The sequence below is a fragment of the Papaver somniferum genome, chromosome 5, assembly GCF_003573695.1.
Source record: "Papaver somniferum cultivar HN1 chromosome 5, ASM357369v1, whole genome shotgun sequence".
NCBI lineage: Eukaryota > Viridiplantae > Streptophyta > Magnoliopsida > Ranunculales > Papaveraceae > Papaver > Papaver somniferum.
This window is the reverse complement of record NC_039362.1, coordinates 65,105,311-65,119,545: the sequence shown is the minus strand read 5'-3', so window position 1 is coordinate 65,119,545 and position 14,235 is coordinate 65,105,311. Positions and strand designations below refer to the sequence as shown.

The following is a 14,235-nucleotide window of genomic DNA, read 5'->3' as shown; positions in this document are numbered from 1 at the left end:
TGCGGCCATTGCATGCCCTTCAAGATCATCCGTACGAGGGTGGTTATGACGACCTACCACCTTATCCATAGCTAGAAACCATTTCGTCGTTAATTTTCTCTTGCTAAATACTAGCTTGAACGGACATTTGATTTTCTTTGAGCACGTTGTGTTCTTCCTCGTCCTCTTTCCTTTATACTCATAACCCTTCCTCTTGTGACTAACATCGGGATATCCACTTCTCTCACAAACCATTTCAAAACGAGTGTTGCTTTCTTTTCCATTCAAAACCAAGACGCAATTGACTCTCTTGGCATGTTCTCTAGCCCAATTCTTCGCATCAATAGGTAAGTCAAATACCAACTCATTCGCATAGTGAGTAGATGTATCTTCGAACAACATACCAATCGGAGAAGGTTGATCATGCATTGGTATAGGTTGTGATTCCATATACAAGAAATGTAACAACATCAATGCAATGACAAATAAGTTCGGTCACATAATAATTTTATCTGGGAAACCGAACTCATTGTTCGGTTGGTTAAGCAAGTTGCAAAGCAACCGAACAAATAAAAGGAACCGAGTTCGGTAACATGTGAATTTTATCGCAACAACCGAACTAGTAAAAGGAACAGAGTTCGGTTACTTTGTATTTTATGTAGATAACCGAACTAGATACTGGAACTTCAGATTTTTTTTGTTTGTTAAGTTCGATTGGTTATGTTGTTAGGTTCAAGTTTTCGAAACAACCGAACTTATTAAACATAGTTCGGTTATATAGTTGGTACATACCGTTTGCGAACCAACCGAACTGTATACACTTAGTTAAACTTTATTTTTACGTAAAGTTCGGTTTGTTGCGAACCAACCGAACATAACACTGCATCTCAGAACTTCCATTAATGTGGAGTTCGGTAACCTGCGTGTTTGGATAAAGTAACCGAACTACATCTTCAAATGACTTCGGTTACTTATTCATCTCACAAGGCAACCGAACTACACCTTCAGAACAGTTCGGTTACATGTTCTTCATATAATGTAACCGAACTGTGCAAAATCCAGTTCAAAAATTTATATTTTTGGGGAAGTTTTTACCAATTCAACATACATTATCTAAGTTTGGAGCATACCTGTTCACCCAAATACTCTTTCTCCGGTTGTGGTTGATAAAATCCATCATTTTCATCTTGAGTTTCATTTTGGGGAAGAATGCAATCACCATCTAAGAAATAAGTCAAATCCGGATCATTTTGAAGATTAACAAATATTCTAGGAGAGGATGGAGATGAAGAATCAGATGAGTTTTCATCACTTGAATACTCAAAGGGGGTGAATTGGAAAAAAAATTTATTTTCCATGTTTTTCTTCTTCATCTTCTCTAACTCTACTCTCACAATAATTCTACTCAACTAATAATAAAACCATCTTTTAATTTAATCTCACTAATTGTTTTTAACTAAATCATTTCACTAATCATAACCTAAATTAATTAAGAGGGTAGATTAGGTATTAAATAAATAACTAGATATGGGGTGACTTAGAATTACTTCTAATGTTTTTACCCAAAATAAAACCATAGTCCCCAAAAAAATCGTTCTTTATAAGAAGAGACTTTATGGGTATTGGGTTTCGGAGATTTAACCAAGAAAATAACCCAATTCTATACTAAACAGTCACATACATATCTGCACGTATATTTGCACTTAAACATATTTAGAGTATAATTTCCTGAACCACCTTGGCCGGATCTTTGAAGAGATACAAGAAATCTCGGCCAAAAATAAGGCTTTGACTTGGGGGAATAAGATTCGATTTTTTTTGAATTTGCACGATTGAGCCATATGAGCCATATGAACGCTGAAATTTCCTGTACACCCTCTCCTTCTTGAATCCAGTTCTGAGCTATGAAGAAAGGGCTACGAAATGACTTGAAATGAAAGGAGACACACGAGACTGGGAATAGGATCTAAGTGAAATGAGTGTGGAGGGGGTGAAACTAATCATACAACTTAGGATAATTGCCATTAACACGACTGCTGAAACCATAATGATTCTCTCCATTTTACTCATTTACATACAGAGTCTCTCGGAGAAGACACGATTGTCTTGAAACTAAAGGGATGGTGGACAATTGCTACAAAATCACGACTGATTAAGGTCCTGTTTGGTATAGTTTTCAAAAACAGTTTTTTGTTTTTAAAAACAGAGAAAACAGAAAACAGGAGAAAACACGTTTGGTAAGGACATTTTCAGAAAATGTTTTCTATCTGTTTTCTGTTTTTAAAAACAAAAAAATGAAAACAACAAATTATTGTTTTCTGTGTTTTCTCTTTTTTTCTTTTCTTTATTCTTTTCTTCTTTTCAGAACAAAGTAAGAGATGGGGAATGACTGCAAGTGAGCCATGGCTAATATCACTATCTCTTAGACGAATCTTTACATTTGATCCGATTTAGTTGGTTTTCCTTGTTTTCAAAAACAGTTTACCAAACAATTTTTAGAAAATGAAAACAAGGAAAAAAGGATATGTTTTTAAAACAGTGGAAAACTATTTTTGAAAACTGTTTTTCAAAACTGTACCAAACAGGCCCTTAGAATTAAACAAAGTTGTGCAAATAATGGGAAAACATATTTAAAAATACTTTAAGCTGGGACCGGAGAGACAGACAAATGATTTAAAATATTCCGCTATAAAAGCTTGTTCCAAAATCTTGAAAACTTATTTTTCAAAATTTAATCTCATATTATCAAGTTAGGTATTTCATGTTTTTTTGCCCATCTTTTCAAATCATTGATCTTGTTCAAGGGATATTTTCTTAAAGATAGATTCAATAACATATAATAGACAAAAGCTTTTTAGCAAAACATATAAACGAAGCTGAAAACAAAGTAGGTATAGTTAAAGATGATTATACCCACATCAAAGACTGTAGAAAAGAATCTCGAATGAAAGAGATTTAAGCATCAGAAGAAAATCGGATATAAATCATGATGTTCAATGTCTTAGGTAGTAAGTATGTAGGGTCATCCCTGCACAGTAGCAGGACCTGCTTGTAATCTTCTAATACAGTGCATAAGAACAGCTTAAGCTTAGAGGGTATATACGCATAGATTGAATGGTTTAAAATAAACGAAACATACTGGATAGAAGTTTCCAGCTATGGGTTGGTTTTTACCAAATACTTTCTACACAAAAATAGTTATGCAGATTTATAATCTCAGGAAGCACGCCAACACAGTAAACTGGTTGATGAAAATGAGATGTGCGCATATAGAATTAAGTGAGCTTAAAGATAATACAGCAAGCAGTTTACACCAAAGGAAAAAACAAAACAAGAAATAAAGTTTGGGTGAAGAGATGGCAGTTGGTGCTGCTATTCAATGAGCTCCAACACAGCAAAGCATCATGTTTATCAAGTTTGACAAACATAGGTTCAGTTGACACGTACGCTGACATGAAATTTGTGAAATCAAACGAAGGATTGATTCCTTTTTCTCCTTTTCCATCACGATATGTATTCCAAGATCCTTTGCAACTGCAAATTTCACAAAACAATAAAGTAAGGAAACAGAAAAAATGAATGAGAAAGAAAGAAAAAAAGGCTGAAACTAGCTGAGCTGAAGACGGTAGTTAACAAATGACATGAACAGCAAAATTCATTCAATTGAAATTGAAAATCGATAGTCGGCAAGAGCACTGACTGAACTGTTAAATACCACTAGTCTTACCTTGATCTACCATCGAACATTCCTCGGTCTCATCATTCTGATTCCTCTGTCTCTCCTCCAACTTCTTCAGGTTTGAACTTCCTTTTGGTAATTTTCTGCTGTCGTGCATTACAGCCTCGAGCATCTTCCTATACACAGCAGCCATTTCTGCATAAAAATAATGAAGTAAAGAAAAGAGAACAAATGAGACAGAAATTTAACATGGGCGAAATTAATAAGGGAATGAAAAAAGTGAATTCTCTATCGAACAAATGAAATCCTAATAACAAAACTAATGACAAAACCAGATTAAGGCTTATGCACCCACAAAGAAATCAAAGGTTTTAATATCTAGAAATGACCTTTTGATCACTTTATCTATATTCTTGACGAGGCGATTGTTTCGCTCTTTCCAAACGGTCAATAAGTGGCGCAAGGGGTAGTGCTCCAAATCTGATTCCCTGATACTACAGTTCAAATGTTCTATGTATGGATCCTAAGGAATACATCTTTAACCTGTTCATAAATCACCCAGCTGGCCTCAAAAATGTTTTTCAGGTGATTTCAAATTATTAATGTCTTGTTGCCGTGGAGATGTAAGTAATTGATAGATTTCGTACTCTGCTTACACATGACACACCTATTAGCTGCAATAAGACCTTTCTGTAGGAGATATTCGATGGTCAAAATGGAATTGTGATGGATAAACACATAAAGAGAACTAACGTTAGTCGAAGCATATTGCGTTTTTAGGGGGAATAATAATAAAATAAAGTAAACCAGTGAAATAAATCCTAATAAAGAAACTAACGACAAACCAGGTTAAGGCTTTAAGGCTTATGGAATCGTCATGGAAAACTCTAATTCCCCCAGATTAGCAGAGAATTTTCAGCTGACAAACACAATACTGATATCCAAAATAGATGCAGGGGATAATTCCTCCAGCAAAATAAGCATCACCAGATTCTATATAAAAGCACCCAGCAATGTTGATTCAATATACTTATGAATCAAGCAAATAAAATGAAATTTTAACAGACAATTTCAAGGAGAAACCTTATGGTGATGGTGATAGTGATGCCTCAGAAATTTAAAGAAACCACTAGTATGCTATTAGAGGGATTTCGTTAAGCACTATAAACCCTAATATTCAGTACCAATCCAATCCAAATAACAAGTAAAAAGGAAACTAACCAGATGGAGATAATTGTGCCATATTCTTCTTCAGATTAAGAAAATCTATTGAACGGATACCTTCTGATACTGAAAAACCGAAGTGAAATAATAAGAAACCCTAATAATCTCAAAATTATTGATAACCAGAATTTCACAATTTTAGAGAAGAAGAATTTTACCGAATTCGCGGGAAATAATATCCCTCTGTGTAAAAAGGGCGCGCAGAACCAGAAAACAAAAACGAAATATCCCTCTAGTCTCCAATTTTGTTCGCCTCAGTTATTACTTTTGCATATTATATACTTCCGCCGCCGTCCCACTGAAAAGTGACCTAGTTACTTTTAGATTTTGTCCCACCATTAAATGACCTATATCACTAAACAAGGTGATATTTCTAAAATTATCCTTTTAATTAATTATAAAAAATATAAGAAATATGCATAATTTGATAGTCATGTTTATATTCGTTACATAGATGTTTTAAAATGTTTTTCCATGGTACAAAGTTTGCGAACATCCGTGATGTAGTTTGAGAGATAAATCATTTCAAAATTTCACTATTTATTATCCATAAGGGTATACTTGTAAAAAGTGCTTAAAAATACTTTTCCCATTATTTGTCTTAAAAATTGTGCAAACTTGAACTAGATCATTTAATAGTGGGACAAAGGGAATAGTATATATAATGAATCGTGTTTCGTCTTTTTATTTTAGGAACAGATGAAATCGATGAGGTCAGCCTCTTATTACTTTTGCATATTATATATAGATCCACGGTGGCGAATCTTTAATGGGGCATAATCGGAAACAGTTTCATATGCACAAAAAATTCTTTTACCTTTCCTATAAAATAGGATTTGTGATATATTAAACCTCTTTAGGTAAGTTTTTAATTGTGACGAATATAATTGGATGATTTCAAAACTACACAAAAATTACATGGAAATTATAGGAATATCGTTACAATTTTCAACATTTTATGGGGGCCAAGAATAGCTTTACGAATAAAAATATCTAAATTTATATGAGTGCCTGTACAATTTCAGAAATTTTAGGGGGGGCCAGTGACCCCACTGACTCCCCCTTGGATTCATCCCTGGATCCGCTGAACACCCCTACTATGATTTGCCTGGCAAGTGGCGTGCAATGATTGTGTGTTACAGTGTTGCAGGCCAAGTCAGTGTTCATCCATAACGGCGCAATGCAAAGCCATAATGGCGCTATATTGTAAAGACATTTGGCCAAGTAATGAAACTTATTGGCCGACACAATGAGAGTTCATTGAGGGATTGGAAAGACATGGCCAAAGTGACAGATGAACATGCGATGTTGGCATCGAGGCATATCCGTGGAATTGAGTAGGCCCAAACTCAAGGATGATGCGAGAAGGTAGAATAGACCAAGAGTTGGTCTATGGCATTAGTTCAAGGCTGGCCAAAGTTTGGACAGTGCAAACAAACTAGTGATGCAAGAGTGGCATTACTATTGTCAAGCAGATTGGCTAAGTGAAGCATATGGCGCCAGATAGCCAGATTGAGCTAAGGAAGTTCCAGAGACTGTAGCGCAACAATAGTGCAATATGAAGGTTCAGTAAGCAACAGTGGCGCAATACAGAGCCAAGTCCAGTAAAGCGCAACAGATGTGCAATACGGCTCGGGTGAGGGTTAGAAGTTAGTTAGGGCTTCACAAGCATGCCAATGACGCGAGACAAAGGAGAACGTTTATAAAGGGAGTTTATAATCGTAGGAGTGTGTTCATAACTGCATTGGAACAGGTGTTGGACGACGACGTCAGTTTAGAGAGATACTGGCCAGTTAGCACAGTTATAGGTGGTTATCGAACTGCTACATGGGACAGATGGTTGTCCCTTGCGTGTGCAATGGTTGTGCATGGTTTTGGCCAAGTAAAGTTGCTGTATAAATAGTCCTAAGGCATGAAAATTCGGCAAGCTTACATAGGAGAGTGTGAGACTCAAAATAGGAGAGTTTTTGTAAGGCTAAGGCTTGGTTCAAGGTGAACAAGTCTGTGTAAGTCCCTAAGTGGGAAAATTTTGTATTTCTTCCCTTTGGTGCAATAAAAGAAGTTGATTATGTCATGTTTTAAGTGTTCTTGGTTGACTGATTGTTATTGGCAATGTATAGTAATGTTTGAATGCGTTATGGGGTGCATTTGAGAAGTTAAGTGAAGAGAAATAAGGCTAAAGACTTCCGATGTAGAACTGGTGAGTTGGATGTTTGCATTGGTGCAAACTTATAAGGCTGAAGTGCAGGTGGGTGAAGCTTGATTCACAGAACCACTATGCTGTCGGTTTACGCTTTTGCAGAAATTTGCAAGAGGCATTTGAATGTGTGACAGTACGGGTATCTGAGTTGTGTTTGGTACACAGTTCAAGTGTATTTGTTGGATAATACGCTGGTAATTATTTCTCTCTTAAGCTATTTTCCTGTGAGCAAGTAAGTGGTGCATTGTATTCAGAAAGTTTGCATTAGAAATGGGTTCTAATGGCATGATGATCGACGAAGAACTATCAGGTACGTTTGGTCAACTAGAGGAGTACGGTGATCTTGGCAGTATGACCACAGATATAGGTTGTGATGGCCTAGATATTCCTCTTGTTTCTGAAGATAATGGCAGGATAGAATTACTTGAAGGAAGAACATCATATTGGTTTAAATAATGTGACGAAAGGGTAGGTGCAGTCGAGGACAAGGTGTCTGATGCAACCTTGTTAAAATGCGAACAATGCTGAAGTGACTGAATTGAAGGGGCAATTCAGTGACATGAAGACCATATTAACAGGCCATGTGAAGCAACTGTCAGACGAGATGACAAGCCTTCATAAGTTAATCAGTGATGGCATGTTTGCAGGGGTTCCAAAAATGCTAGAGAAATTGAGAATTTCTTGTATGACGTTGAGGCATACTTTGAGGAGAATAGAACTGGAAAAGGACAAAAGGTAACTCTCGCAGGCAATTACCTAGGGGGTGATACAAAGGTTTGGTGGAGAACTATGCTGCAAGAAGACGAAGCTGCTGGTTATGCCAATTCTATGTCATGGAATGACATGAAAGATGGTCTGAGATGTCAATTCTGGCCGGGAAATGGTGTTTGGTACGCAAGAGAGAGTTTGTAGGATAAAAATGACGGGTACACTACAGGCCTATGCTGAAAACTTCTTTGCATTGGTGCAAGAAAAGCGTGGCATGAGTGAAGAAGATCATATGTTCCAATTTTTGAGTGGCTCTAGTTCGTTGGTCATTACTGAACTTTAGAAGCGCAAAATTCAGCGTATCCAGATGGCTATTCAAGCGGTAAGAGGGCTTACCAGTTGCACAACAACAGAAGATGTGCAAAGCTGTGAAGGTGAGGCCAAAGGAAAGGAAAAATTTGTAGGTAGTAAGCGCAAGCATGAACTAAAGGAAGATGAATTATTCCCTTCAACCTGTAAGTATATAGGATGTTTCATTTGCAAAGGTTTACATTTCACTAGAAGCTGTTCACTCAGGGCGCAACTCAATGCATCAGTTTGGGATGACTATGGGAGTCATTCTAGCAAGACTCGTGAAGGCCGAAGTGAAAGTTCGAGGAAGAGGCCTCAGAGCGAAGTTTTCCTCACTTCGACAAAGGTATAAACTCTTGTTAAACTCTTGGGTTCATTATTTACTACATATCCAAGATCAGATGCAAAACCAAAACCATTATTGGCTTGGCTACATAACAAATCAATGACTTCTATTAATTAGAATGTAGTTAGTTAAGACTCCTGCAAGTCTAATCTAGAGAATCCTAAGTGCTACCAGATAATTAAAGAATACGCAGCATCTTAGCACCTACGCGTTGAGCAGCAAGTGCAGCAAGTAAAATACGGATGATAGTGCTGGAGGTTCAACACTCACCAGAGAAACCCACAGCGCGTTTTGTCCTGAATTGGCAAAGTAAATGGTGTGGAAATAATCTACTTGGAAGAGGATTCATCTCTGCCACTACAAAATCAATGAATCTCTTAAATTCTGGGGTTAAGTGACAAAATGTCCCAAAATCGATCCAAGGTTGTGAAAATGCCCCGGACGTTAGGGAAAAGATTAAAATATCCCAAAATCTTATCAAAATGCCCCATTCCGTTACTTTTACCTATATAATAGTTAAAATTGGGCATTTTGACAGATTTTGACTGGTCAACTGTATTATGAATGGTCTCTTTTGCCCTTCGACAGAATCTATGGTTTCAGGGTATAGGGTTCAGGGCTTAGGGTTTTGGGTCTGGGGTTCAGGATTTAGGGTTCAGGTGGTGGCGGCGGTGGCGGTGTTGGTCAGCGGTGGTGCTAGTGGCGGCAGCGGTGTTGATAGTGGCGTTGGTGGTGGTGGTGGCAGTGGTGGTGGTGGTGGCGGTGGTAGTGGTGGTGGTGGAGGAGGAGGCGATCGTGGTAGCGGTGGTGGTGGTGGTAGTTGTTCTAGCGGTAGTAGTGGTGACGGTGGTGGGGATGGTGGTGGTAGTGGTGGTGGTGGTGGTGACAGCTGTGGTGGTTGGTGGTTGTTTGTTTGGTAGTGGCAACCGTCCAAAATAGTCCCCCTTATGTCTCATAAGGGTATAAATGTCATCTTTTCACACGTGCGGGACCACATGCGTGCTAATTTGATCACTTAACCATCTCTAATGGTAAAAGTAACAGTTGGGACATTTTGATAAGATTTTGGGGCATTTTAATCTTTTCCCTAACGTCCGGGGCATTTTCACAACTTTGGGGTCGATTTTGGGACATTTTGCCACTTAACCCTAAATTCTGATGTTGCTTTAATACGATTTGCACATACCAAAAGTGTAAACCATATAATGTGGATGCAGTTTTTATTTGAGTAATTATTTCCGGTAATAAACTGTTGTAAAACTGGAAGTAAAAGTATTTTGATTGGTCAATGAAAAATGAAATGAACACAATTTTATATGTATAATTGAGCCAGAAGCCCAGAACTATTAATTGGACCGGTAGTACTTGGAGCAATTTAAAGGCACTAGATTCCCGGCAGTCACCCATTTTCCAACGGCTGAGTGCTTGGTTGGAAACTAATAAAAACCAACGGCAAAACCCAATAGAAAATGTCTACTTGAGACGTGCAACAACGAATTTCCATCTTTTGTTTATTAGGAAGAGAACTTGGCTAGAGTGTATAACAAAAAAAACACGGGCCACTATCAAATTTCAACATCATTTTGTTAGGCGGCAAATTACGTTACATTAAAATCCTAAGCGACGGGAAGGCGCCACACCAAATCAAAAATGCATGGCGATGTGGTGAGGTGAAGTCCTACGGCACCAAATTAAAAATGCATGACGGGACGAGGCGAGGTGATAGTCATACCAAATCAAAAATCTTAAACGACGGGACAAGGCGAAATTTAGACGCACAAAATAAAAAATGCATCGCAACGGAGTGGGCGAAGCCTCGCGACACCAAATCAAAAATGCACGACGGGGCGGGCGAAGCCATACCACTCCAAATCAAAAATACAATTAATAGGAAAAGATGTCCTGGACGAGACGAAACCGAGCGACACAAATACAAAATTACATCAGGACGGAACAAGACGAGCCGAGCCACAACAATAAAAAAATGCATCGTGTTGTGGCGGGGTGATGCCCCACGACACCAAATAAAAAATGCACCACTGGGCGACGCAACATCCGACCAAACCAAAAATATGGTTCGGTGTAATGTGAATTCGCGTCGACATTTGCATTATCATTTTACTTACTCTTAGAATATGGATTTGCTTACTCTTAGAATCTACACTTATCATTTACTTTACGGCATTATCATTATTATTATTATTGTAATAATTAGTGTTGCGTAATGCAAATGTCGGTTCAAAACCAAACAGATTAATTCCAAGATTTTCATATTCTCTTTTAGAATGCTGAGCGTGACAAACTACTAGTCCGTAAGAGTGGTTAATTGGCAAAATGTTCCAAAATGTATCTCAAGATTGTGAAAATGTCCCGGACTTTAGAAAAAAAATTAAAATTCCCCGAAATGTTATCAAAATGCCCCAATTTTTTACTTTTACCGTTAGAGATGGTTAACTGGTCAAATTAGCACGTAACATACAGCTCGGTCTAACACATTTATGGGAAGAATAATCTTGTGGAAACAATTTATGGGTAGAATCGTCACATAGAAGAAGGTAACATACATCTCGGTCTAACACATACCTTTCAAAATGGTATTATGTCAAGAATATGCCATGGAATAATGTAACATTAAACATCAATTTATTGCAACCAAATTACAAAAACAGAAAATTGGTTGATACTAAAAAGAATGATGATACACACAAGTGGATGGTCCAGTGTGATTTTAACTTCGAGAAATCAAATTTGAACGAATAGCGGCTTCGACCAGTAGAACAATCCTCTTTTTTTTTTTTCTTTTTTTTTTCTTTTTTTTTAAGAAAATCAAAATGAATTTTCATTAAGCTCAAAGCAAACTAGGTTAAGCATTACAACACTATTTTTCAACTTCTAACCTAGACATGACAGACATAGAGAGTAGAACATCCAGTATGATATACCTGGAACCAAAAGTGAACATTATTATGTATTTATCTAATGCTTTCTTCCACACAAAAATGATACATCATCAACATAGGAGTCCAATTTTGTGCACACAAAACAAAATGATTCTATTGGCTCTTCTAAACCATCTGTTAACTATATACCAAAAAACAATTTTCTTTTAATTTTCTTTTTATATCAATATAAAAATGGTAACGAAATAATAACATTTCTCATAATACCTTGAAATTAGGACTTCTAACATAGGAAATAGATAATTAGTATTGACTTTAAATAAATACGCTATATCCTTACCGGTTTGGTTGGTTTATTTTTAAACATAATGGATTAACATATATTTTTTTAAAACAAAAATATATTATCATTAGTTTAAATAGAAACGAAAAGAAAATAGTCCCTATTAGGTGATCATTAAAATACCTCGTGTATCTTACTTGAAAAAAGAGTAATAGAATTTGAAAGTATTATCACACATACCATCATTTTTATCCAAGCAAATGGAAGTGTCAAAACCTATATTAACCTATTCACATGAAATATCATATTATCAAAAACTTGGAAAATCGCAGTAGATATTTTGAAGAAAAAAAAATGATCAAAAAAATCTGATTAAGAAAACACGTTTCGTACAGTAGAGACCCTGTTTAAAAAATTTAAATCATCTTTGGACTTCCACGGGTACAAGAAGTAGATCAGATAAGTGTGCCGCTTCATAAAGAAAAGCTAGAATCTGTCAAAGAGAAGAATGTCGTTAAACAAATCTCTCAGAGAAGATAAATTTATGATTTATAATTTTCTTGTTTCTTGATTTTCATTACAGACACATGAAAAAAAGACAGATATTTAAGGCTACTAACAAACCGACACAGTACAACTGTAACTAGTAGCCAGGCAATAACAAACTGACACATGTTAATGCACTAACACCAATAACTAACGAACACTTGTAACACCTAACAGTGCACACAAGTGATTCACACGCTGGAAGACTTATTCTGTAACAGAATCCATAGATAAGCTGGGTGATAGTGCCTGATTTCCTTTCGCATTATAGTTACCTCATTTAGCTCTTAATTGTCATTTGCCTGTTGGTTTGGATTCATGTCTTACAGAAGGATTGTGAGATGCAAATGTAAATCAAGAGAGCACAACTGTGTTAGATTTTGGTGAACTTGTTTTCCATCGATTCCATGAAGAGCATGCATCGTACATCATCGGCATCTGTTTCACAAGTCATCCAATTCAAATTGCACAGTAGATTTAAAGTTTTATATTGTTTGGGTCAATTTATGAATTTTAGGTTAAGCAATCTGTTCGATGAAAGATGATCTCAGAAGTGTGGAAATATTGTTTCATATGTTTACCTGGCTACGATGGGCATGACTACATCCATAACCACGTTTTTGGGATCCTATATTTTAGGTAATATTAGATATAAATATATCTTGTTACCGATTTTAAGATTTATATAAAATTAAAATTAAAAAAAAAAAAAGGATTTGTATCGATTAGTTAACTGTTGGTTTAGAGGAGCCAATAAGAACGCTTTGTTTTGTGGACACTCCTTAAAGGAGTGTGCACAAAATTGGACCCATCAACATAGAAGAATGATTCTTAGGGAAAGTCATTTCGGTGTTATACATCATCCTACGTCATCACAAATATGTACGAGGAAAATTCTGGAGTGGCAACTAGATTTATAGGGGTGTAAATTCGGGCAGGCCGGACCGCCCGACCCAAAAACTAAGACAGGACGGGAAGGCCAGGCTTAATATTTGTGAGCCCGCAAACAAATTCAGGCCGGACAGGCCGGGCACAAGTAGATAATTTGCTACCCAAAGACCGCCCAAAGCCCGCTTTTTATACGGGCAGGCCAGATCGGGCCGGACATGCCACTATTTTGATTTTTTTTTTTTTTAAGTTTAAATTTTCAAATGAACGGTATTAAATACAATATCCTTTCCTTTCCAACATCGCATATCATAAGTGATAGTATTATTTTATATTTAAATTACATTGACAAATATTTAATTTTAACCTATAATAAATAATTAATTAGAGTACAATAAACTTTCTAATAAGAAAATATATTACCATTAATGTTTTGAAAAGGTTAATTATAAGTAAAAAAACAATTATATATTTTATTTTTCTTGACACAAAATTGACAATTATAAAATTGTAACTTTTAAGTCTTTTAAGAGGATATTAAATGATTAATGGCACATAGAAGGCTTTCAGGCCGGGCACCAGGCCGGGTATCAGGTCGGGCATCATAATTAATCGCAAAGCCCGAGACCGCCCAATAAATTAATCCAGGCCAGGCCGGGTGGTCCATGACGGGCCATAACAGGCTTTGGGCTACTTCGGGTACAGGCGGGCTCGGGCGGATACAGGCAGGCCGAGTATTTTCGGGTATTATTTACACCCCTAACTAGAAGTCACAACAAAATAAAAAGGGCGGCATAGTCAGTTGTGCTAAAGTTTGTTGGGTGAAATATCCATAATGGATATTAGAAAAGTATATTAAAGGATCTTGGGTATTTAAACAGTATCTAACTTTTTTGAGCACATGCATACTCTCTCTCCTCTCTAGAGAAGGCGACTACCGGCAGGGATAAATTCTTTTCCGACAACGTTACCTACTCAGATCTGTTTGGATCTGGGCACTACTAGTTTTTAACTTAAAATATTAGTTTCGATCTATTAGTTTAGAGAAGAAAACAACGGGAAAAAAAGTAATCTCAATCTTCACCATCAAACCCTAGATCTGCCACCATGGATTTAGTAAACATCATAGGC

The 14,235-nt window shown here is 36.7% G+C and overlaps 1 protein-coding gene across 1 annotated transcript; it reads right to left on the bottom strand.

Annotated features, from left to right (window-relative positions):
• Nucleotides 1-3,164: 3,164 nt before the first annotated feature.
• LOC113277476 lies at nucleotides 3,165-5,119 on the bottom strand. Its single transcript, XM_026526563.1, has 4 exons — nucleotides 5,041-5,119; nucleotides 4,880-4,948; nucleotides 3,707-3,853; nucleotides 3,165-3,513 (listed from the first exon to the last, which is right to left on the bottom strand). The coding sequence occupies exons 2-4, from the start codon at nucleotides 4,899-4,901 to the stop codon at nucleotides 3,356-3,358; spliced, it is 327 nt and encodes a 108-aa protein (XP_026382348.1). The 5' UTR covers nucleotides 4,902-4,948; nucleotides 5,041-5,119; the 3' UTR covers nucleotides 3,165-3,355.
• Nucleotides 5,120-14,235: the final 9,116 nt, after the last annotated feature.